The 24,300-nt window shown below is 65.4% G+C and overlaps 1 protein-coding gene across 1 annotated transcript in view; it reads right to left on the reverse strand.

Moving 5' to 3' along the window:
* The window catches only part of Jph3 (junctophilin 3), a 47,986-nt gene that overhangs the window by 14,373 nt on the left and 9,313 nt on the right, over nucleotides 1–24,300 (reverse strand). Inside the window, exon 2 of the mRNA XM_047530044.1 lies at nucleotides 17,430–18,207. Within this exon, the coding sequence (XP_047386000.1) occupies nucleotides 17,430–18,207 (778 nt within the window). The remainder of the gene's footprint in view (nucleotides 1–17,429; nucleotides 18,208–24,300) is intronic.

Genomic DNA, 24,300 nt, shown 5'->3' on the forward strand with positions numbered 1-24,300 from the left:
GGCGCTGAGCTCCTCCTGCCTCGGCCTCCTGAGCCCTGAGGTGATAGGCGTGCGCCGCCACACGGCCCTCACAGCCTCCTCAAGAGCCAGCCCCACGGCCACCTGGGTCTTGAACCTCTGGCCTCCGAGCAGGGGCGTGAACCTGTGGCCCGTCTGGGGCCCTCACCTCAGCGGCACGGGCATGCCACGCGTGCCGGCTGCACATGTCACCTGAAGACCTGCTCAGAAGTCTCACTGGGTCCGTGGCCTCTGGCCAGCCCCGCTAACCTGGTGGCCCAGGCGGGCTCTGACTAAACCAAACTCCAGGGCAAAGAGGGGGAACCCCTGCCCTGCCAGGAAGCCGGCCTGCCCAGGACTCTACTGGAGACCAGGAAACAGCCACCGCCCTGGGCTGCAGCGGAGGAGGGCCCACGCGGTGAGGGCGCGGGGGTGTAGCAGGCCCTGCAGGTCCAGCTGTGGAGGCCAGGGCTGGGGGGCCTGACTCAGAGGTGGGCCCCAGGGTCGGGGTTAGGACTCCCCAGGCCCTGAGGGCCAGCGCCAGTCAGGGAAAGTGCTGCCCTGGGTGGCTTGCATAGCCAGGTGCCAACCCAGCACCCATGAGGGGCAAGCGTGCTCCTCAGGCCCCCTGGGCTCGCAGCTGGCCCTCCCCCGTCCCTCGGCCAGCCACGGGTCACTGCAGGTCTCACACAGGAGCCCCCATCTCTGCACCACCCGCCCTGGAGCGCAGTCACCAGGGTACCAGTGTCTATCCCAAAGGTGCAGAGCTGGACCACCGACAGCTAAGCAGGGCCACCCCACAGTGTCCCGGTGTGGTCACCCATCCTGCTGCAGGTCATAGGCTGGCCGCTGAGGCCAGAGAGGGCAAGGCCTGGGTTGAAGTCACTCCCACAGCCATCTCGCTTGGGCGCTGAGTTAGGGACAGATGGGGAACAGACAGGCCCATCCTGGGCACGGAGCTCGAGGGGAGACAGCACTGACATCCCACGAGGTTAGGACCCCAAAGTGTGCGGGGCAGGAGGGGCTTGCCCTGCTCAGGGAGGGCACCTGCAGGGGTGGCAGACAGCCGGGTGCGGTGAAGGCTGGGGCGCTGGGGCTGAGGCAGAGAAGGGCCTCCTTCCTCCAAGGCCAGCTGGAGGGGCCAGCTCACGAGCAGTGGGCATGCCAGAGGGGCCCTCGCTGGCCAAGGATGGACTGGGCGTGAGCATGCGGAGGGCGACCAGTTGGGGCAGCAGGACTGAGGCGCCTGCAGGGCACTGGCCCGAAGCAAACTCCTGGGCAGCCCACATGGTAGACCAGGGCCCTCAGCAGAGACCCAGACCCCACGGCCAGCAGCCCCCACCGGCCATCTGTAGCACCTGTGCCCTCACACTGGACGGCACCTGTGGTCCACCGCGGCGCGCCTGCCGTTTGCACCGCCACCCCAACTGGTCGGCACCACCGAGGCAGGGGCTGGGCAGGATCTGCCGGGGAGACGCGCAGGAGCCCAGCCTCTTGGGTGAGCACAGCCTCTGTGTGAGGCCTCTTCATGTTTTGAGACAGGATCTCACCAAGTAGCCTGGCTGGCCTGGGCCGCCCCTCCTGCTTCAGCCTCCAAGTGGCAGGGTCACAGGTGCAGCAACACCTGCAGTGACGGGCAGGAGATGACAATCGTGAGAGAACCTGCCCCAGAGCTGAAGGAATAAAACAAATACAGGTCCCTCTGCCATTACTGTGATGGATTTCCCCTATGTGCGTCCCTGAGGCGGCCCCTGGGGTACGTCGCCAAGGTGACTCCTGTGGTATGTCACTGAGGTGGCTCCTGTGTATGTCACTGAGGTGGCTCCTGTGTATGTCACTGAGGTGGCTCCTGTGGTATGTCACTGAGGTGGCTCCTGGGTATGTCACTGAGGTGGCTCCTGGGTATGTCACTGAGGTGGCTCCTGTGTATGTCACTGAGGTGGCTCCTGGGTATGTCACTGAGGTGGCTCCTGGGTATGTCACTGAGGTGGCTCCTCTTTTACATCTCTCTGCTTGCTCCTATTATTTTTATGCCTGCATTAGGCAAGTCGAGCATCCCTATTCTGAAACCTGAAATTCTCCAAACTCTGATGTGATTTGAGGTTGACAGGACAGCACAATGAAAAGAATCCACACCTGAACTCACAGGACACGTGGCAGTGATGATACAGACTCAGTAAAAACTGTGAAACTACCCTCAGGCCCTGCAGAGAAGGTGTGTGGGAAACACAAACAGATATCGTGCTGAGACCCTCTTATCTCCAAAGCATCTCATTATACATATATGAACATTTAAAAATCTGACGGAATTTGAAATCTGAGTCACCACAGCCACCGTCCCCAGGATGAGGAGGCTCAGCCCCCGTCAAACTGAGGGCCCCCGTTCTCTCGCACTCACGTGGTGAGGGACCTGGGACTCAGACATCACCGCTCCACAGATGTGTCCTCCCTAAGGATTTGTTTCCAAAACCTCGTACTGTACCTCGGACACTATTCCACACCAGCAAATGCAGAGCACAGAGCTTTCTTGTTCTTTTTAATGAATGTGCCAAAATTCGTGGATTCTGTCCAACCGATAGGGAGCAGCTCTCGCCATTCCTGCAACTTCCAGTCATGGTCCAGCACTGACCTTGTGGGCTTGACCTTCTGTGCACAAATCCACCTTCAGCATCAGTTTCCAGAAGTGCAGATGCTGCACCTGAGATGGACCGAGGTGCCCCTGGGCCTCCGCCGTGCTGGAGACGGCATGTGCTCTCCTGGAGATGGTGCCAATTCCTGTCCCCAGGGCCGTTCTCACACCTGCTCCAGATGGCGGGCTGGGAGTCGGCCTCTGGCCTCCCCATGCTGACCGTGGAGCAGGGCCCTTCCACGGAGTCTGCCCGCACGCCTGTGGTCAGTGTGCAGCAGACGTTCTTCTCGCTGACTGGCCCGTGTTTCGTGCGGTGAGGAAACCAGCTGTGCCGTTTTACCTGCCTGGAACCGGCTTCCACGTGAGGACGAGGGAAGCAGCCTGACGCCATCCCCTAAGCGTCGCCCTCCGCGACGGCCTCTGCTGCCCTACTCCTCAGCTCCTCCTCTGGATGCCCGCTCGCCGCCCACAGAGCCTTCCCGGGCTCCCCGGCCACAGGAATCAGGGCCACCCAGGGCGGACTCTGGGCAGCACTGAAGACGGCCACTCTCTCCCACAGACAGGCATCGCCGAGGGCCGCCCTCCTGCTACCTTCGGCTCTGCTCGGCATCCTCTCCTCAGACACGGGCTGCACTGCCCTGTCCCCAGGCCATGGGTGGGAAGAGGGGGGCCTCAGGATGTGAAGCCTGGCCCAGTGACTGACCGCCTCCAGCTGGGAGCCCGGCAGCCCAGAGAGAAGGCCCTGCTGGGCCAGCTGCATTCTGGGGGTTGGGAGGGATGGAGAGGGGTGCACCCAGTCGCCACGACAACCCTGGGGGCTCTTGGTACAGGAGAAACCAGACACGAGCTGGTGTTCAAACATCCCGCACGCTCCCTCCCAGCCTCGCCTCCCCTTCAGCCTGCCTGGACCCAGCGCCCCACTCCTCCCTCACCCCACAGCGGCCCCCGTGCACCAGGAATAGCAGGCAAACTGCGCCTGCGCGGAACCAGGACCCACCGAAGGAGGTGCTGTGTCTGCACCTGCCAGGCTGGGCTCAGGCCACAGCTGCCCTGCTCTCACGGGCTGGGCTGGCCAGGTCTGTGTGCAGGAGGGCGGGCTCCACCCAGGTCTCCGGCCAGAAGGGGGGCCTCCCGTCACGGGACTAAGAAGGGGACCAGTCCCCACGGTGCCTGGAGAGGGCCAGGGCCTGTCAGGAGGGACGGCTGTCCCATTGCACTAGAGAAACCCTCCCCAGCCCGCAGACGCAGCCACAGCCCTGGAGTTCTGTCCACATCTCTGTTCCCGGGAGCACGTCCACACCAGGAGCAGGCCTGGCCAGGACAGCCCCACGGCGGTTCCCCCGAGGCTGCCTCCTTGGTGGCTGGAGACAGAGCCCGAGGTGCTCAGTGTCTTCTCACAATGCCGAACGCCCAGCGGGGGCCCCAGCAGCCCTGTCTGACCAGCCAGGAACCAAGAGTGGCTCAGGAGGACCCCCAAGGCTGAGCAGGGCCACTCCCCAGCCACATGATGTGGATCCTGGTACCAGCACAAGGCTGCTGACAGAACAGATGAAGGAAGGCCAGGCTGGCTGCGGGGACCTGGGACAGCAGCGGGCAGCAGTGAGGCCCCAGCTCTGACCCCGGCCTCATGGAGAACCCCCCACAGGCCCTGGAAGTCTGACCGGCAGTTTGCTCCTTGGAGGGTCTCGAGCCCAGGACAGAGGCTGTTGACGGGCAGTATCATTCTGGCACGTTCCATGATGTTGGTAGCCCTGGCAGAGTCCCCCTGGCCACTGTCCCTGCTGCTGGGCTCTGGGGGTGCAAAGGTCACTGCCGCGCCCTCTCTGCTCCTAGAGGTCTAGGAAACAGTGCCGGAGGCAGACTCCATGGCCAGACGTCCACCATGTCTCCATGCCTGGGCCGTAGACGCAGCCCTTGCCCGACAAGCAACCTCGTGCCTCCACCCAGGGCGCCAGCCAGCCTGGCCTGGGCTCTGCCTGCTGCTCAGGCACTCGCTATGGGACAGGCAGGTGACCACAGCCTTGCTGGACCCCAGCTCCCCAAACGGGACAGGGGGTCCTGAAGGCCCATCCTGGGGGCTGCCCAGTGCTGACCACCACACTTCAGTCCAGGCCTCCTCCTCCCACTGTGGAAATGGTGCCCAGCAGGGAGGGAGCTCTGGCTGAGGCTGACCCCACAGGACACACCCCGTCACACCTCCACATGCGCCATCTGTGGTCACCCTGCCTGCAGGAGAGCACTCTGAGGCCCGAGAGGCAGGGATTCACTCAGGGGGGAGCCCAGTGGCCCAGAGGGGACAGGCCTCAGACTGAAGTCCCAGGCCCTGCTCCTCCCAGCTCAGCAGGGAAGAGAGCCAGGCCCAAAGGCACCCGGGCCTGGTATGAAGGAGAGCAGCGTCACTCGCAGCCTGTGCCCCGGGCAGCCCTGCCCACCACACCCCGCAGGCAGACACCTAGAGTCTCAAGTCCCACCAATGTGACGGAGGGTCCTGCTGGAGCGGAGGGGCGCCAAGGGCTCGAGACCAGCCCCAGACCAGAGACACAGCGGTCGCCAGGCCCCAGGGCCAGTGCGGCCCAAGATGGGAGGAGGCAGCAGGACGCAGCTGGGAGCCACTCCTGGCCAGACTTCGGTTCCCTGGAGGCAGCGCCACAGCAGGCCGAGGACTAATGAGGTGTTTGTCACTGTCTGCAGCTCCCCAGAGACAGACGCAGCTCGTGCCAGGTGCCCGCCAGCGGCTCCGGCTCAGCTTCCCAGGTGGCTCAGCCTCCCTGGAGTCCTGAGCGTGGGAGGAAACAGCACCTCCTCGGCCTCGGTGGGTCACCAGCCAAACCAGCAGGCAGCGGCTATGCCACCCAAGCAGGCTGTGGACACTAACCACCTCAGAGGTCCCAGTGGCACCCGGAGCATCTGCCCCGAGGAAGGCGGCTCTGGCCACCCTGCAGAGGACAGGCTGAGTGTGTCCCACAAGAAGAGGCCCTTAGCAACTCCCTCCCCAAGGCCAAGGGGGCCTGGGGGCTGGGAAGGGAGTGGGCAGCTAGTGCTTGTGTCTCTGTGCAGGAAGCAACCCCTGCTGCCAACGGTGTGCCAGGATTGAGACAGATGAGCCAGAAGTGGGCAAGATGGTTCCAGCAGGCCAGATGCCCTGGGCTCTCTGTGGTGGAGGTTTGGGGCAAGGGTCACCCTGGACATGCGGTAGCAGTGACTGGGCCTTGAGATGCTTATACTGGCACCCAGGAGCAGTCCAGTCTGCCACCAAGGGGCTAGGGCTCTGGACAAGCCACATGTGCCTCACCTCAGCCCATGAGTGGCCAGTGCTGGGAGCACAGAAGGGAGAGTCACCAGCACGGTTGTCACTTGGGGTTCCCTTACGTCACTGGCCAGCTGGTGCAGGTATCTCCCTGGTGATGGTGCCCGCTGGGGGCCCAAGGGCAATCCCGTCCGGCTGCTAAGATGTTCTCAGACCACGGACCCACCTCCGTCCTCGACCCTGCCTTCAGGAAGCGTCTGCGCTGACCACAGGGCCATGCTGAGCTGCACACCTGGGTCAGGAGGTACCACAGCCCTGGCCCTGAGCGACAGACGGAGCCCAAGCCGCCAGCGCACACCAGCCACGTGGCAGAATGGCCACGTTGCACGGGGAGCAGCCAGGACAGGCGAGTGCTCCCTGAGATGGTTCCCACAGGCCCTGTGGGGCCGTGGGTGTGGAGGGCACGACAAGGCTCTTCGGCTCAGCCCTGGGGCCAGGCCACGCGCCCCAGCAGGGCTGAGGAGACACGCGCAGGAGCCGGGGCCGCGCCTGGCTGCTCGCCAGCCCCTACGGACGTGAGAGGAGCTCGGGAGGCCCGCCAGGCAGAGGCTCTGCACGGGCCCAGGCACGGAGGCCGGCTGCCGTTCTTTCCTGAGACCACGTGAATAGCGGGCACGCGTCCTGTGGAGAGCAGTCGTGAGAGAGAAGCAACGACGGCAGGGGGCACGGGGTGAATGGGCCATGAGAAGACACCGGGAGCTGGCCGTCGCCCTAGAAGCCCGGAGCTTGGACTCCCCTCCCCGGCCCCCGGCCCAGCAGTGATGCTGGTGAGGGAGCACAGGGCTGGCCACGGGGAGCCCAGGGTTCTGATGGGCGTCGTTCCGAGCCCCCAAACGCGTCAGTGCATGCTTCAGGGCACGGTACCGCTCCCCTCAGCACGGAGCAGAAGGTTCTGCTGACCCGGGCATCTGCCCTCCTAGGGGTCACCACGCAGGCACCACCGAGACCACAGGGCTGTGGCCGTGGACACGCAGAGGGAACCACATCAGAACAACAGATACAGGAACCAAATAAAAACGGGGCTTCAGCTGTGTCGAGTGGCCAAGAGGCGCAAACAGGATCTGGACGTGGCTGGGGGCTGCTGCTGGGAAGGGCAGCAGGACAGTTGGCTGAGCTGGCCGTGAAGTCAGGGCTCCAGGCGCGCGGGGCCTCGGAGCCTGTGTTCCTGTGTCCCCACGTGGCAGGCGGCGTTTATGGAGGATGAGACCACGCAGTCTGTGTCGTGGCCACGCTGGTCTGTGGTTCGGTTCAGAACCAGTGGTTCTGCGGAGCGTGCTGGGACTCTCCTCTCCAAAACAAGCTCTGCCGCTGTCCACCATCGCCCTGTTCAGACACGTCGCATGATCGCTCCTCACCCTGAGCCAGCAACCACCACTGCATCTATGGCCCGGGTCAGATCTGCCCATCCTGCCCACACTGGCATCTCTGTGGTCAGAAGAGGTCACTGGGTGCCCACCAGAGGTGACAGTTGGGACAAGTGAGCCCAGGGTTTGTGCGGCTGGCAGCATAGCCCTGGGTCCTGCCGCTGAGGGACGCTGGGTGCCTCTGTGACGGGGCAGAGACCGCAGCTGAGACGGGCTCCCACCCTGCAGTGGGAGGAGGAGGCCCTGAATTCACCTGAGTTGCGGAGAGAGCAGAGCAGCACCCGTGCCCTGGGAGCAGTGGCTCAGGGCCTCTCTGGGCCGTGGGCATCAGGGAGCCACGGACCCCTCCTCAGGTGACTGTGAGGACTTAAGTGCCTGGGGTTAAAACAGAGTTTGCTGAAAACACTGAGTTATTTAAAAGCCACATTTGCCAGGTGCAGCGGCGCACCCTGTAACCCCAGAGACTCAGGAGGCTGCGGCAGGAGGATCACAAGTTCCAGGTCAGCCTAGACAACTCGGCAGGGCCCTCCCTGTCTCCAAAGAAAAAGTAGAAAGGGACGGGCCATTGGCAGTGGTAGGGCACCCTGGGTTCCATCCTCAGCGTGGGGGTAGTTTTGCATTTGTGAGTCAGGCATGTGCACCCCGATCAGCGAATGGAATGAGAGTACGGCTGATGGGCGCCAATGCTGAGACCTGCCACCAGGCCTGTGGAGCTGTCCGAGGTGCTGAGCCTGCAGGCGCTCCTGGGCTTCTCCCCGAGCAGGCCCCTCCAACCCCAGTTTTGCAAGAGAGTTCTAGAATGGGTGGTGGCGGCAACGTGACACATCAAACACAGCGGAACTACATGCAAATGGTTCCGGTGGCAATTTCATTTCACACGGATTTTACCGCAATTCTAAAAATTGAAAACAAAGGTACAGGCACCTAGGGTCAGAGGAGGGGAGCAACTCACTTTCCAGAGCTTCAAATCCACACACCTGTCCGCTGCCCTGGGAAGCCCTCTGAGAGGCAGGATGAACACCACACAGGGTGGACCACACTCAGTCTCTCTCAGAGTCACACCCTGTGCGATCACCACAGACATCACTAATCAATAGAGGCCTGCTCCCAGCCCAGAGCGACCTCGGAATCCTTCTCAACCCAGCGCATAGGCAGCCCCCACCCATCAATCTGAGATGCTCCGGCTGCACGTCTAAACAACTGCAGACGCCGGGCTGGGCTGTCTGGGACCTCGCTGGGGTGCCCAGCTGGGCTGAGCTAAGTGGTAACTGAGGGCGCTGAGACTGGCGCTGAGACTGGCACCCTGCTGGTAATCGCTCCTCCTTCAGACACTTCACATAATTACTCCTCAGGCGCCAGCCTCAAGCCACCCCACTGGGTAAATCACTAACGGGATCCTGGGTTAGGGGTGGGAGGCCATGGCGCTGCACAGACTGGCCACTGCACAAGAGGCCCCAGCTCCCCAGGTCAGGAGTGCAGCTGCTGCCCCCGCGACGCCCTCCCAGGCCACACGGTGGTATCCTGGACCCCTGGATGGCAAATGGGCGCTCCTCTCTCCGCGGCAGCCATCCTGGTGCACACTGGGCTCCCATGGGGGAGGGAGAAGAGGGAGGGGGGAGAGAGACGGGGCACCTAGCAAGGGAGCAGACAGGGAGAGCCAGGGGCAGGGGAGGAGAGCCAGGAGGCCAGCGAGTCCCACTGATCCTGTCCTCGCAGGAGCTGAGACGGAAGTCAGCTGTGGGCTTGGACCCAGCCCTGGCATGCTGCTCCCCAGCTCTGCGGCCCAGGAATCCCCGGATGTGCCCACTCTCGCGTACCCAGTCAGTGTTTGCTGAGTGTCCCCTAAGGCCAGTGTGGCATCAGGAAAGGTCTCCACACTCACAGGCGCAGTCTGGTGCAGGTGGGCCAGGCCGGGCACTCAGGGAAGACTCTGCAGAGGAGGGGACACTGAGGTCCTGGGGGCCACCGGCCCCTTCCCCTCACCGTACTGAAGTGACAGACGGTCACTTGGGCCCATGTACCCAGGTTACCGAGGCTTCCCAGGCCCTGCAGCCAGGTCTGGCTGCCTCACAGCATGCTGCACGTCCCCCTCCTCCCTGGGGACACACGTGACTGGTCCCAGTCCAGGGACCCGGCTGCTCAGACAGAGGGGCCTGAGCACCAGGGACCTAAGCAAGCCTTTGAGAGAACCAGCCTCTACGGTGGGTTGGTGGCCCCTTGTTCACAATGATTGATGTGAACAAAGCCTGCCTCTATTTTAAAGAGCAGCTCAGGACGTTGTGTACATTCCCTCCCAGAACTACCAGCCAGGCTGAGGTCCTTCCAGAACGTTCCTCACCTGGACAGAAACCTGCCCCGAGCGCTTACTCCCGCCCGCCTGGCCCGACAAACTGCTCTACCTCGTCTCCCCCTGTGGCCTGCTCTGGGCCACACAGGATCAGCCTTAGCCACTGTCCCTCCCTGGCCAGCATGTCCTCGGGGCTCACTGTGCAGATGCTGTGATCTGGGCTCTGGGCATTTGGCTCCTAACACACCAGGCGCTGCGGCTGACCTCATGCCCCACACCCCAGGGAGGAGCCAGCCCCTCAAGTCCTTCCATGAGCAGTGAGGAACGGAGGGCCCGGGTGGAGTCTGCCTGGATAGGACCCCTGGGCCTCTAGGAGCAGGGGAACCCACCATGCCCAGGGAAAGGCCAGGAGGGGACGGTGAGCTGAGGAGACCTGGCCCTGTGGGGGCCCGTGTCTCAGGCTCCCCGCCTCAGAGCCACGAGAATGAGCCCTGGCTGCGGAGTGGCCCGTCCTGGGTTCTGCTTCTGTATACAAGCGACGCGGAAGCCAGGCATGAGGGAGGGGAGCACGGCGGGCGGGAGAAGAGTGGCGTGCAGGTGGCAGGCGGGGAGCCCTGTGCCCTGGCAGCCTCCCTCCGCACACACGGGCAGCGGCCTCCTCAGGCTGGGCTGCCCCACGCAGCCTCCCTCTGGCAGGCCCAGACCCCAGGACAGGCCTCGGAGGACTGCACCTCGGGCAAGGCCAAGAGCAGCAGGCCCAAGCAGGGCAGGGCCACCAGCTGGAGGAGACAGGGTGGGCAGGATGCAGAGACTGGACCCCAGGCACCATGGGCGGCAAGGTGAGCGGCACAGGCCGTGAGAGCTCTGATAGATCCCGGGAAGCAGGGCCTGTGCAGGTGCACGGAGAGGATCGCCAGCCATGAGCCCAGCTGTGGGCACTCACGCTCACGGCCACGTCCAGGGCAGACCGCGGGCAGGCAGCGCGGGGGAACCAAGTGCTGGCCCCACAGGTGGAGCACCGCTCAGTCACCGCAGGAGCGGGGTTCCCCTCCTGCCACCAAGGACATGGGACCCAGTCCCCGACAGACTGAGGCGGGCTCTGCGGTCCCCAGACGACCACAGGCCCAGTGTGGTGTGCAGGGAGGGGTCCAGCAAAGGGCTCCTCCCCTTCGATAGCTATCCATCAGACCCATTGGTCACAGCAGTGCCAAGTGATAAAGAAGCCCCAGTGGAAAGCAAACCCTCATGGTCCCCAAGCACCACAGCCCCCAAGGTCCCCTCCTGGCCTCCGTGGGGACATGCTTATGACATCGAAGGAACTACAAGGTGTGTGCTGAATCCCACCCAGCCTCCCAGGCCCTGGCCAGGCCCAGAGTCATGCCTGGACCACACGAACCACGTGTCCAAGCAGGAGGAACCAGTCTGGTGACAAAGGACAGACTGGACCCAGGAAGGGGGCAGCTAGGAACCAAAAGCAGCCTCCCCAGGGCCGGCTAGACCCAGGCTGGACTGAGACGTCACGAGTTCAGCCGCTCCCACCCCTCGTGTGGTCAGCGCTGGGCGGCCACACCCTGCCTCACTTGGTGGGAAAACAGGGGCTCCGGCACGTCCATCACAAGGAAGCACAGCGAGCGCCCCTGCCACGGGGTCTCCTGGCAGCACGGGCCTGGGCCGTGTGCCTGGCGAGAGCAGCACCTCGTGGGCACCTCGTGAGCTGTGAGAAGGCGTCTGACTCAGGGTGGAGTTGGCCCTGGGACAGGCCGTCCAAAGACCAGCTGCCCTGGGCAGGAAGGGGCTTCAGGCCATGAGGACCAGAGGCCCTGTGGGACTGGGGCTGAGGGTCCATGGGTTAGCTTGGCCTAGTGACACTGACGGAGACCTGTGACAAGGGCGTGCACTCAAGCCGGGCTCTGATCCAGGAGCCTCTGCTGCCTTTACGCCGGGGTCAGCGCAGTCCACAGGGCGGAGGGGAGGCCGGGACTCAGGCACCTGCCCGGGCCTCACTGCCGGGCAGCGGCTCCTGCCTCCTTTCCCACTGCACCAGGTTGCTTGGGGTCAGATTCAGAGGGATCAAGGCCCCACCAGTCACCAGTTCCTGTGTAGCCCCATCCCTGGGGCCTTTTAAGTGGCAATGACTTCCCTTGGGAAGTGGGAGTCGAGGGGGTGGGCCCTGCACCTCCCTGGGCTCCAGGCCCCCAGGATGACGGCTCACTGGACATGCCACCTCAGGCTCTATCTCCAGGGTCTCCCGCCCTTCTGAGCCAGGCAGTGGCCACTGTGAGGGGACCTGAGTCCCCAAGCTGCCACTGAAGCACAGGAAGGGACAGGGATGGTGACCGTCCTAACCACAGCTGACAGCTGTCCCTCCGGGCTCCTCAGGGCGAGGACCAGGAGTGGTGAGGTGTGGGTGGGCGCTGGCGGCCCTCAGGAGCCCCCAGACTCAGTTGGGATGTCCTGGGTGGCTGGGACAGACCAGCCTGCAGGCAGCCCAGCCCGAGCAGGCCCGACGGCCCCTCGCCAAGCCTCCTCGTTGCCCGGGATCTAACACCATGCCTGGCTCTCGCTTCAGTTTCCTCCTCCACGGCCAGGCCATAGCCAGCAGATGGGCCGTCGCCTGCAGGGAGGGCTCTGCCAGCCTGGAGGGCTCTGCCAGCCTGTGGCGGCCCTCCCATGGAGACAGGAGGCCCGGGTCTGGCAGGGACCTCCCTCAGGCCTGGCAGTGCTGCCACTGGACGTGACCGGAGGGACCAGGGAGTACAGCCTCGCCAGACCCGCCAGGCCTGACCAGCGCCCGCAGCTGCCCTCACAGAGGCCTCACGCTCAGACGGAAGCACGCCGGGGTCTGAGGTCAGAGGGTAAGTGAGCCCCAGGGCCGCAGCCAGGCCTGCGCTGCTCCTCCCACCAGCTCCAGAGCCTCTGGCCGCTGGTCGCCCCTCTGCCCCGTCACGGCACATGGCTCCACCTCTGCTTTGCCACCATGTCTCCTCTGCCTCTGACCTCCCGCCACTCACAAGGACCTGACGGCACAGGGCCCCCGCTGCCCGGTCAACCTGCCTTTCGCCGTCCTCAGATCCCCTTCTGCCACGTGAGGTGACATGTCCAAGGCGGATGTTTCCCACGGTACAACCCAGCCCACTGCCTGGAGAAGCCCCGACCACACAGCCGTTGGTGCTGCCTCCCTGTCGCCTGCTCCTGGAGCCTCCCCAGCAAGGCAGGCAGAGCCACCCCAGCTGGCACCGGGCACCATCTCTGTGCCCACTGCAGGGCCCCATGCAGAAACGCCCTGAGCAGCAGCACAGGCAGATGGCGCGCACAGCCTCTGCAGCCCTGTTGGTGAGGCCGCTGTAGGAGAGCGGGCCCTGAGCGCCCCGTGGTGTCCCCGGGAGGCGCCCACGTCAGGTGGCACTGCACAGCCCTTAGAGCAACGGCCCTGGATACGGTGAGTGCGAAGGCGTCCCTGGTGCAGGTGAGCAGGGAGCCCAGCGTGAGAGCGCAGCACGCCTGAGCCGGGGGAGGGCCCGGCGAAGCCCCGCCTCCCGACACGCACGCCGCGAAGCTTAACGCCGTCAGAGATCAATCAGACCCGTGGAGAAACAGAACAGCTGCTCTCCTAAAAAAATGAGGGCAAACCGAACAAGAAGTGCCTGCCGCGGCCGCCCCGGGGCTGTGGGAGAGTGGCGGGTGGGTGGCGTCCATCGCGTGGACACGCTGCGTGAGGCGTCTCCTCGGGATGCAGTGGGATGGTGCCAGAGCGCCTCGTCGCACAGGATTCATTCATCACTTACTTCTGGGACTTTCCATCTCGTATTCCAGACCACGGTTGATCGTGAGGAAAGAGAGACCACAGGAGGCACAGGGCTGTGGTACTCGCAGGCACAGTGACCAAAGTCTGGGAGAGGAGTTACCTGTAAGGGGTGGGAGCGCCAGAGGCCTCACACAGTCTGCCTCACTCCTGCTCTTACGAGGAACTAGTCGTCTCTCACTCTAATTGGGAGCAACATTTCTAAAAAGCAAAAATACCACCCTTCCCTTTCAAATCCTTAAAATTGTTTCCTAGCCAAGGCGATCGCCAGAGAGCCCAGGCAGCGTAGGAAAGGACAGGAAGTCACCTCTGATCTAAATGCCTGGACAAGGCCTGTGCCTGCCACAGTCCTGGCCAGGGAGATCAGGGACACCCGCTCGCGGCCTGCACTCAGTGTCCTGCTGGCCTCTACTCACAAGCTGAGGCCTCTGTAGCCCACTCCCTGCCCCTGCGATCCTGTCCAGAGCCTCTCCTGCCCCTACGCCCCACCCGCTCCGGGCTGCTCCCGTGGGCAGGGCCACCCTCGGGGCTGCTCCCCTGCCTGGCCTCCTCGTCCCTCACCCTGAGCAGAGCAGGGTCGCTCCAGGGGACGGCTGACTCCCAGCTCCAGGCTGCAGGTTCAGTGCCAGAGAGGAGGGTGCCATGACGCAGGGGCACTGGGAGTGCCAGAGAGGAGGGTGCCATGACGCAGGGGCACCGGGCACACCCAGGCCTCCCTGCCGGCCCGTCCTCCCCTGGCCGTGGGAATGAACCCTGAAGCTTTTCCGGGGCCAAGCTGGGTGTCCCGCCAGGTCTTTTCTTCTTCCTCAGACAGGGTCGTGCTACGTGCTGAGGCCAGCCTCAAACCTGCAATCCCCCTGCCTCCATCCTCACCGTCACAGGACTGCGGGCCTCCTGCAGGGCCTCGAGGCGCAGGTCCCAGGCTGAGTGCGCGACAAGCACTCACTGGGTCCTGAGTGGTGCCACAGGGCACAGTCACCACCCCGTGTGTCCCCTCTGTGGGCACCCAGGGGAAGGGACCTCCCCTCGCCCACCCCAGGTGACCTGCTGCAGACCCCGTCTGAGGGCCCCTCATCGGTCATGGGTGGCGGGACACCCCTAAGGACCTGGTCTCTCTCCGCCCTTGCTGATAAAACCTGTGGGCCCCAGGAGCAAGCGGGTCCACAGCCCCTTGGAAAGCGTGGCCGCTTGGCTCCCTCACCCTCTCGCGACCTTGCCCTGTCATCCCACCTTGTGGTGGCCACTGCCAGTCCTCCTCCTGGTCCTCAGCTGGCCATGGGCCAGCCTGGGCCTCAGGATCCCTCTCTCTGGGATGGCACCACCCCAGAATCCAAGTTCCACATGTCCCCTCCTGGTCTCCAGGAAAGTGACGCCTCCTGTCCTCGCTGTGGCCATGGCCACTGGGCTCTCAGGGAGGCCCTGGCACGCACTGATGAGCACCAGGGATGGCGTCTCACCTCCCTTGGCCCAACCTCCCTGCCCTGCAGCTCCCATTGTCTCTGGTGGTGAATGACCATGTCTGCCCACTACACAGCAGCCGATCAGCTTCTGGGTGGCTCTCGTGCCCAGTCCAAGGCCCCTGCCACTCATTTGCTGCTTCACCCTGGACAGTGGCCTCTGGCCTCACCTCTTACCCACCCCCACATTCTATGCCCATTGAGAAAATGCAGCTCTGGGTCCAGAGCTTGGGACAGAGCTTCTTCCTTTGGGTGGCCAAGGTCACTGCCGCAGTACAGGGTCACATGCAAGAGCTCAGACACGCTTGTCCCTGTAAGGCTGGCTCAGAGTAGGCTGGGGACGACGTCTGCAACAAAGACAGAGCCAACCACATGGCAGACCGCACGTCCCAGGCTCAGAGAAGGCGAGCCACTTGCCCTGGCTGCTCAGCAGCGACGGCAGCTGGACGTGGTCCACTGGAGCTGAGGCCGGAGGCTGAGAAGCAGGTTCCAGCAGCCAGCGAAGGTCAGACGCCTCCTCAGTCACACTTTCACTGCCAGGCCCTTTGACTCGCAGTGCCAGCGGCCTGGGAGGCCACACTGGGGAAGGGAGGCGCAAGCTACACCTCGTGCCGTCCACCTAGCGAGGCAGGGCGCTGGAGTCGGCCAGGCCTCCCTCACTAAGGCCAGGCTCCAGAACCCTGGCAGGCACATCTAACTCCACGGTGCTTGCCGCACCGTGACGGGCTTGAACCCTCTTTGTGGCCCTATCGATGCAGGAGATGCACCCGGGGTGGGGTGGCCAGCTGGATCAAGGATGCACGTGTCCAGCCTCAGCGGTGCAGCAGACTGGGTGGAGCCAGCGGTGGAGAGGGCTTGTCCGAGCTCACGCCAGCCTCTCCCAGCCTCCCCGCTCCGTCTCTCCACACCTGGATCCATCCCCTGTCCATGGAGGAGGCAGGTGTGCCCTGCCATGCCAAGGCTGGCCAGGCAGCACCCGAGGGGACACTCCTGTGCAGAGACCGGGAGACGCCCGGAGGAGCAGCATCTCCTGCTCCCGGAGAGGAAGCAGCCCCAGGGAAGCTCCCCAACTGCACTGACCCCGAGTTTGGCCCCAACATCACCCTGACCCCTCGGCTGGGATGCCCTGGGGGTCTGTCTTGAAACTGCCCTGCGTCCTGCATCCTTGTCCCTAACAAGGGTCACCATGCGACGGGTGAACAGCCGGTCCACAGAAGGCCGCCCATGGTCCCGGGCTCCACCCCAGACACCCACAGCAGGAGCCCCTCCTAGGCAGGAGGGAGCCACGGGGAGCACCCCCAACCCTGTGCTGCCTCCGGGGCCACAGAATAGGAAGGGCGTACACCACGAAGCCACCAGAAGGACACTCACGGAGAAGGGGCAGCGGGCGGCCTCAGACCACAGCAGCCTCTGTCCTCCTCTTGAGCCTAGCCTAGCTCCTAGAGATGCAAGGGCCACATCCATGGCAGGAACAGGACCGTGGCCCTGCCCTGCCCCAGAGCGCCACCAGAGAGTGACCACGGCCCTGCCCTGTCCCCAGAGCGCCACCAGAGAGTGACCACGGCCCTGCCCTGTCCCCAGAGCGCCACCTGAGAGTGACCACGGCCCTGCTCTGTCCCCTGTGTGCCACCTGAGAGTGACCACAGCCCATTGGTTTCCCTGCCGGAGGCCGTGGGGCATGGAACAGGGCGCCAAGCAGCTGTGCGCTCAGAATCCCACCTCCTCTGGCCCGAGACGCTCGGGCACTCTGCCAGCATGCCCGTGTTCCTGCCCTGATCCAAGGCCACGGAGACAGCACCAACGGGTGCCTTCTAGCTGCAGCGAGGTCGGGCTGAGCGGCCTGAGTGGGGAGCTTGCCCCAAGACCTCAGGCCCACTCCTGCCCGGGGATGCGAACCATCCAACACACAGGCAAGGGCCTCCCGGAGGCCCACAGCAAGGTCTCCACCCATGACCCTCCATCAGACCCTGAGGGCCCCACCTGTCCCAGGACAGCAGAGGCCCGGGGAGCAAGCCCGCTGTGTCAGACACCTTCCGAGGCCCTGGGGACACCTCAGGACCTGCCGGTACCAGGAGCCCACCTGCAGCACCTGGCTCGTGAGGCGGCTCCCGCCTCCCACAGCCCCATGGGGACCGGGCCAGGCTCTCGCAGGGCCTCCGCAGCGCCCGGGAGCAGGCCCCAGCACCCTCCCTGGCCCGAGGCCCCCGCTCTCTGCCACACCCAGAGAAGCCTTGAGTCCGCGTGGCACCCACCCACAGCCACCTCTGAACCCGCTGAGCAGGGCCAATGGCCCTCTCAACCTGGGCTTCGCTTTCTCACGGCCCGGCTGGGCAGCCGCTGGCCCAAAGCACCAGGCCTCGCCTAAGCCCCTGCTGGCCGCTCACTGGACTGACTGCAGAGCGGTGGCCGGCACACTACAGCCCTGCTCAGGCAGCTGCGGCCCCACATCTGCCCACGGGGCGGCCTCCGACCCGGTCCCCGACTTCCCCCGAGCACGTGTGGAGCGTGGAACAGGCGAGGCCGCCACCCTCCCTGCCCACGGCCACCCGAGAGCCCGAGGACCGCAGCCGGCCACCACGCCCCTACCTGGACGCCGCGATCTCGGCCTTCTGCTTGGCGATGGTGGCCGCCCGCTCGGCCGCCTCCACGGCCCGGTCCACCTTCTCGCGGGTCTTGCTGGCGCGCAGCGGGATGAGGTTCTTGCGCTTGCCGCTCACCAGCACGTTCTGCTTGTACTTGCCCTCCTCCTTGGTGCCGTCGGGGAAGGTCATGCAGCCGTAGCCGTGCCGCCGGTTGCCGGCCCACTCGCCCTCGTAGCTGAGCCCGTCCGAGCGCTGGCTCACGCCGAAGCCGGCCCGCTTGTCATTCTTCCACTCACCCACGTAGGTCTCGGTGGTGGTGGCGTCGATGTCGTCCTCGATGGCCGCCAGCTCGGCCTCGGCCTCGCCCAGGCTGATGGTGGAGTGGACGTCGCTGGCCGTGGAGCTGACCGTGCTCAGGCCCGCCTCGCTGCGGAAGGAGCTCTGCTTGCTGCGCTGGCTGGCCAGGCTGCTCTTGGACTCCGACTTGCGCAGCTTCAGCCCGCTCAGCAGCGAGCGCCGGAACAGCCCCTTCTTCTTGCTCTTCAGGGCCTCGGAGTCGCTGTGGGCCACCAGCACGAAGCCGCCCCGGGACACGGCTGGGCTGCCGGCCAGCGCCGGGGAGGCATCCGGGTGCAGCGCGGTGCCGTTGGTGTGCTCACTGCGCAGAGAGTTGATGGACGTTCTCAGGGGCGAGCGGATGACCGCCGCCATGCCGTAGGGGACGCTCTGCCGCACACCATAGCCTTGGCGCATGCCGCCAACCCACTGGCCCTGGTATGTCCCTGGGGAGGCAAAGAGAGAGGGGTTAGCGCCCAGGGCAGCAAGGGGGCCCCCGTCACGGGGCCAGGTCAGCACCCCCTCCACAGGACGGCTCTGTCTGCACCTCCCACCGCGGCTCAGGTCGAGGCCGACGGACCACAGTGCGTCTCACAGCTCACACTGGACGGTCGCTCAGACACCTGCCTCCTGACCCAGGTGCAGCCCGCCGTCTGAGGGACTGGGAGGAAGGAAGCCCTGCAGTGCAGAGGGCGGCCGGAGGAGGCCGCAGTGCCCTGCCCACGCAGCAGCAGGGCCTCCGCGTGGCTGCTTCCCCTGCTGCAGGCACCCGAGAGAATGGCCTGTGGGGACAGGGCAGCAGGCAGAGTGTGGGGCAGTCAGGGCAGGGCCCCCAGAGGCCAGGGCTCAGCTGTCTGGACACCCGGTTCTCCCAGCACTGCTCACAGGAGCGGGAGGAGGAAGTGGCCACAGAGGCGTGGACAGGGAAGTGCCACTCGTCCAGGCGAGGGAACAGCAGGCCACAGGAGGGCAGGGGCCCCGAGACCCGCAACACCGGGAACCCGACAGCGCCATGCGGCAGGAGGAAGCCAGACAAAGGAGGTCAGGTCCAGTGCTGCCCGGCAAGCGGTCCCCGGAGGAAAGTAGGAAGGGCGCGTGGCCGGGCGGGAGGGGGCTGCGGCCTGGAGGGCCGAGGTTTCCCCTGGGGCGCGTGGCCGGGCGGGAGGGGGCTGCGGCCTGGAGGGCCGAGGCTTCCCCTGGGGCGCGTGGCCGGGCGGGAGGGGGCTGCGGCCTGGAGGGCCGAGGTTTCCCCTGGGGCGCGTGGCCGGGCGGGAGGGGGCTGCGGCCTGGAGGGCCGAGGCTTCCCCTGGGGCGCGTGGCGGGGCGGGAGGGGGCTGCGGCCTGGAGGGCCGAGGTTTCCCCTGGGGCGCACGGCGGGGCGGGAGGGGGCTGCGGCCTGGAGGGCCGAGGCTTCCCCTGGGGCGAGGGGCAGCATGGTGGTGCGGCCACACCCCGAGTGGACTCAGCGCCTCTGCACGCTGACGGAGGCTGGAGAGCCCGGAGGGGGGCAGCCCCGGAAGGCCAGGCAGAGGACCACGCGAGCCCAGGAGCCCCAGGCAGCCCAGGCAGCACAGCGTGCAGCATGGCTCCATCGCAAAGGGAAGAGGCGGCCGAGATGGTGGAGCCCTCGCTACAGAGCGCACGACAGGAGGGAGCCCAGCAGGCCTGGTGAGATCTGCCTGCACTGACTAGCTGAGTGACCGCGGGCCAGTGTCTGGACCTCTCTGACCTTCAGTTTCATTATCTACAGGACAGGCACCAACACGCTGCAGCCCAGGGGTCACTGTGACAGCTGCCTGTCGGCATGTGCCCGCTGTGCCCGTGGTCGGTCATCATCGCCAGGCCCCACGAGGTCTCACGCCTGACAGGGCGCAGACCTCCGGTCGTCACACCCCACTCCTGCTGTCTGCCGCCGAGCCGCCTCCTCCACACACCCCCCCGGAGGGTAAAACCTAGGAGCCTGGCCCTGCGGCCCGGGACTGGCTCCGTCACCCTCCCCAGCTCCAGCTCAGCATCAGAAAGCACCTGACCCCTGCGGTTCGTCCACCCCTGAGACTGTCCACGCAGACTCCCTTGCTCAGGCTGCCCACCCCATCCCAGCCCCGCAGGCCAGGCGGCTCCTGCCCTGGCCCACGCCCTTCACCCACTGCTCTCGGGCCCACATGCTGCAGACCCGCTGGGGACAGCGGTGGGCTCTTGGGGGTTCCAAGTGCATCCTCCCCGCTCAACCAGGCTCCCCGCTCCCTCAAGGGCAAGGGCTGTGCTGCAGGCTCCTCACTCTCCACACGACAGGCGGCCCGTCCTGGGCCGAGGACAGGTGTGCACGGAGCATCCGTCTAGCCAGAGCCACGGACCAAGGCTCTGAGAGCCCCTGCACCAAGAGGCACTGCCATCACCTGCACCTCGGCTTCTGCTGAAGTGGCTGGGACGGGTCAGAGGTCAGCTTCTCCACACAGAGGCCAGAGACGGGCATCTGGTGGACGGGACTCATGGAACTGGGCACCTGCAGGAGGAGAGGGGTGCGGGGCAGGAGGAGGGCGAGGCGGGACAGAGCTGAGCGAGAAGACGGTGCACCAGGTGGGGCTGATGTGGGCATGTCCGTGCTGGTCACTGATACCCAAGGCTGGGTCAGGAGACACACACGGGGAACTCTGGACATGGGCAGCACTGACTCCAACAGAGAGACCTGCCCAGGGGGCAGGGGACAGCGGAGCTCCTCTGAAGGACCCGAGGCAGGCCAGCGGCAAAGGCCACGCACAGAGCTTCTGGTGCCAAGGTCACGAGGCATCAGGACCTCCACTGGGAGAGAGGCCAACAGGCAAAGCTACACGGGAAGGGCGGACACCATCAGGAAAAGCTCAGCGGGGAGAAGACGCCAGGAAACCGAGACCTGGCCCTCCAGAGATAAGCGGCTGCCTCCCCAGACAAGAGGAGGAGTCAGAGAAAAAGGAAAGGTGGGAAAGAAAAGCACTCAGGACCCACGAGATGTCGGCTGGCACCTGACCCAGGCGAATGAGCTGCAGGACGAGGTCAAGAAGACCTTTCAGAAACCAAAAACGAGAGAAGAGCGGGAAGACACTGAGAGGTCGAGGAGGTCCGAGTACGGGACTCAGAGAGCGGGGGAGCCCGAGGACCAGAGACGCGGAGCGGCACCCAGGGCCCATGGGCGCCACACGGAGGGCAGAGCGCCCAGCAAGGCGTGCGGCACGGAACTTGGGGGGCGGCTGCATGCAGACCCCTCGTCCGTGCCCAGGCGGGAGAGCAGGCTGCGGGTGCTGGACTGAGGAGCGGAAGGCTCCGGATGGCGGACACCAAACCTGGAGTCGCGGGGGCCGCCAGGTCCTCAAGCCAACGCCGTGCCAGGTCATCAGCGAGCAGCCCAGGCACAGCCACGTGGTCCTCCTCAGCCTCTCAGGATGTGCTCCACCAACGCGGGAGGAAAGCCAGCGGGAGGAGATGGAGCCTGTGCAGCCCAGGCCCGGGGGCTCTGGGAAGACCGCAGGGGTGGAGGGCGGTCACCTGCGCGCAGTGGACATACTCATAGTTGGAGCTGCACGTCGCGCTGAGCGTCTGCGTTGGGAGGAGGAGCCACTGACAGGGACAGCAGCCGAGAGGGGACGGCTGGACGGCACAGGGCAAGACGGCCCGGCACGGTGCCTGGCAGGGTGGGTGCAGGGCAGGCGCAGGGAGACAGTGGACCTCGTCTTTCGTGCTGTGGTCTGATACGATCGCGACGGTGAGGGAAGGGCGTGCTCAGCGGTGAGGGTCCCCTGCCTCAGCAGAAGTCACGGGCAACTCGCTGCACCCTCCACACGCACAGCGGCAGCGCCCATCTCTGAAGGGGCTGAAGCTCTGGTCCTGGGAACGGGGAGCTGGCGGGTGTCCCGGGCCACCTGCCTCTAAGCGCCACCTTGTTTCCAGCATGTATCTCACCCTAAACTCTGGGCAGGTGGCCTGGGAAAGGGCTGAAGGTCCCGAGGGGGGCAGGGAAGAAGGACGCTTCCAGCGGAGCATCCCGATGACGCTGCGCCTGGACAGGGGTGGGGACTTGAGCCTGGCCAGCGGCGTGCAGGCCAGCGCACCTGCAGGAGGCTGGACCTGGGGCCCATGGCCCGTGTTTCTAGGAGGTCAGAGGAGAAACTCAGGAAAAGCAGGCCCAGAGGGCAGGCCTGGTCCAGAGGAGCCACAGGAGGAGCTACCAGAGCTGCAGACAGCACGCAGAGGAGGCCAGGAGAGGGCGGCCGCTCCCGAAGCCACGGCCGGGGCCGCGGGTGTCACAAGCAACCGCAGACCCCAGTGAGCGGCACACGGGACCGCACCCCCACCCCCACGCTGCCTGGCATCGGGGACCAGAGAGGCGTGAGGAGCCACAGTGGTGAGGCCCCGTCGGCCGCCTGCTCCCAGCGCGTGAGTCCCAGCAGAGCCTCCGCCCTGACTGTCCGCTCTCCTCACTTCACTGGGGGAAGCTTTGCAGAGCAGCTTCCCATTCAGGGACAGACAGGACAAAGGACAGTGTCCACCACACTCTCGGGCTCCCCACCCGGCCTCCCTGCTACCTGGCACAGCGAGCCTCAGGCCTGGCAGCCCAGACACTGGTCTGGGGACGCCCCAGGACGCAGACGCCCGAGCCAGGAGGGAGGCCGAGGGCTGCGGGGGGTGCAGGAGGAGCTCTGACACGGGACCAGAGGGGAGGGCCAGCCCGGGAGGAAACCTGGCCAGCCAGGCGCGGTCCTAGGTGACCACCAAGGTCCCTCTTGCTGCTCAGTGTCCCCGGGGAGACGGGCTGGATGGAGGGCAGCCGAGTGTCCTGCCCTGCCTGGGAGCTCATGGCCGCCTGTTTCCTGTTGGGCATGAACACCTCACAGAACTCAGCAGACAAGGTCACTGCGAGATCAGGACTGAGGGAGATGAAAGCAGGTCACTGTGCCACCCACGAGCACCAGCCACGCCCTCCTGGCTACAGGAGGGCGCTGCCTCTTGACCAGTCACAGCCTCGCCCTGGGCTCCCCTCTCTAGAAGGCAATGGAGACACCCAATCAGAGAACTGACCCCTTTCCCATAGCACCCAGTCTAGAGTAAACCCTACTGGCTTAGGCCCCCCAACCACCACCCAAGGCCCAAGGCCCTGACCCTTCCCAATACCAGGGAGTGCTGGGTGGTTCCACAGAAGTGCCCACTCTGGCAGCTGTGGGTGGTGGCAGGAAAGCCTGGGCAGGCCGCTGACCATCTTGGGGGCAGGAGGCACTGAAGGGCTGCAAAAGCCCAGGGGCCCAGCAGGCTGGCCTCCGACTCACAGAAGACCAGCCCACTCCAGACCATTCCTGAGACCCTGCCGATGGGGTGCACCTGAACCCCCTTCTGCAGGACCCCCGGCAGCCATCTCCCAGCACAGACTCCCGTCCCACCCAGCGTCCCTGCCTGGCAGGAGAAGGCCCTGCTGCCTGTTAGCGCCAAGCCCCCGGAGCTTGGGACCCAGTTTCCACTGAGGGTCCTCACAGCTGACAGGCGCCGCATCCGCAGTGTGGCAAGGGGAAGCCAGGGTGCCCTGCCCGAGCCCTGGTGCACAGGGGCCAGCTGTGGGTGACACCTGGATGCTTGGGTCGCAGGCCAACTGCTGCTTCTCTCGCCTCAGTTTCCCCTCCGGTACTTCACAGGGTTGCTTTAAAGGAGGGGTGGGGAGCCCTCAGGGCAGCCTCGCTACCCGAAGAGATGGAGGCTCCTCTTCCTCCACTCAGCCTCCCTGCCTCTCCTGGGACTTGCACATCCCTTCCCTTTGCCTCTGCAGCCACAGGACACCCCTCCTGTGCACCTGACATCACTTCACCACGCCACCCCAGCCCTGAGCAAACCCGCCTGTTACTTCTGCTGCATCTCTTGGGGATACGAGTCATCTCAGACTGGACCCTGCGGCCTGGATGCGGCCCCTGTCCGGGGATGGCTGGTCCTCACACTGGCCAGGCGGGAGCCTGGGGACTAACACATTCCCTCCACGGCGAGGCTGGTCCCTCCACAGGAGGAAGGCCTGGGGCCTGCCCCCACACACCCGGGTCTGCGCCCCCTGCCCTGGGGATGCACGAGGCCCCTCCTGCCACGGGGCTGCCCACCCTCCCTCGCCCCCTTGCCAGACTCTCCTGCCACGCTCAGCCTCCGCCCAAGCGTCGCTCCTGGGAAGGCTTTCTCCAGGCCCTAGACGCCCACCAGCCCCTGGCCCCCTACGCTGCCCCATCTGCAGCAAACAGGGGGCCCGGGGCCGACCAGCACAGCCCCAACCAGTCCAACAGCCCAAAGGCCCTTTGTTTACCGCCATCCCAGAGCCAGCTGGATGCTGGGTACACAGTTGGTGCTTGATAAAACGCCTGTGTGGGGCCCTCCTTCCCCAGACACCATGGCTCTCTGAATAGCAGCCCCGGCCTCCAGAGAACTGAGCTGGGCAGCAGCACCCTGGCCCTGGGCTCCCTCTGAGGGGAGGGCCGTGGTCCCCGCTCTGTCACTGACACATTCACTGAGCACCTGCCATGTGCCACGCCCCTGCTTGGGGC

The sequence above is a fragment of the Sciurus carolinensis genome, chromosome 16 (genome assembly GCF_902686445.1).
Source record: "Sciurus carolinensis chromosome 16, mSciCar1.2, whole genome shotgun sequence".
In the NCBI taxonomy this organism is placed as follows: domain Eukaryota; kingdom Metazoa; phylum Chordata; class Mammalia; order Rodentia; family Sciuridae; genus Sciurus; species Sciurus carolinensis.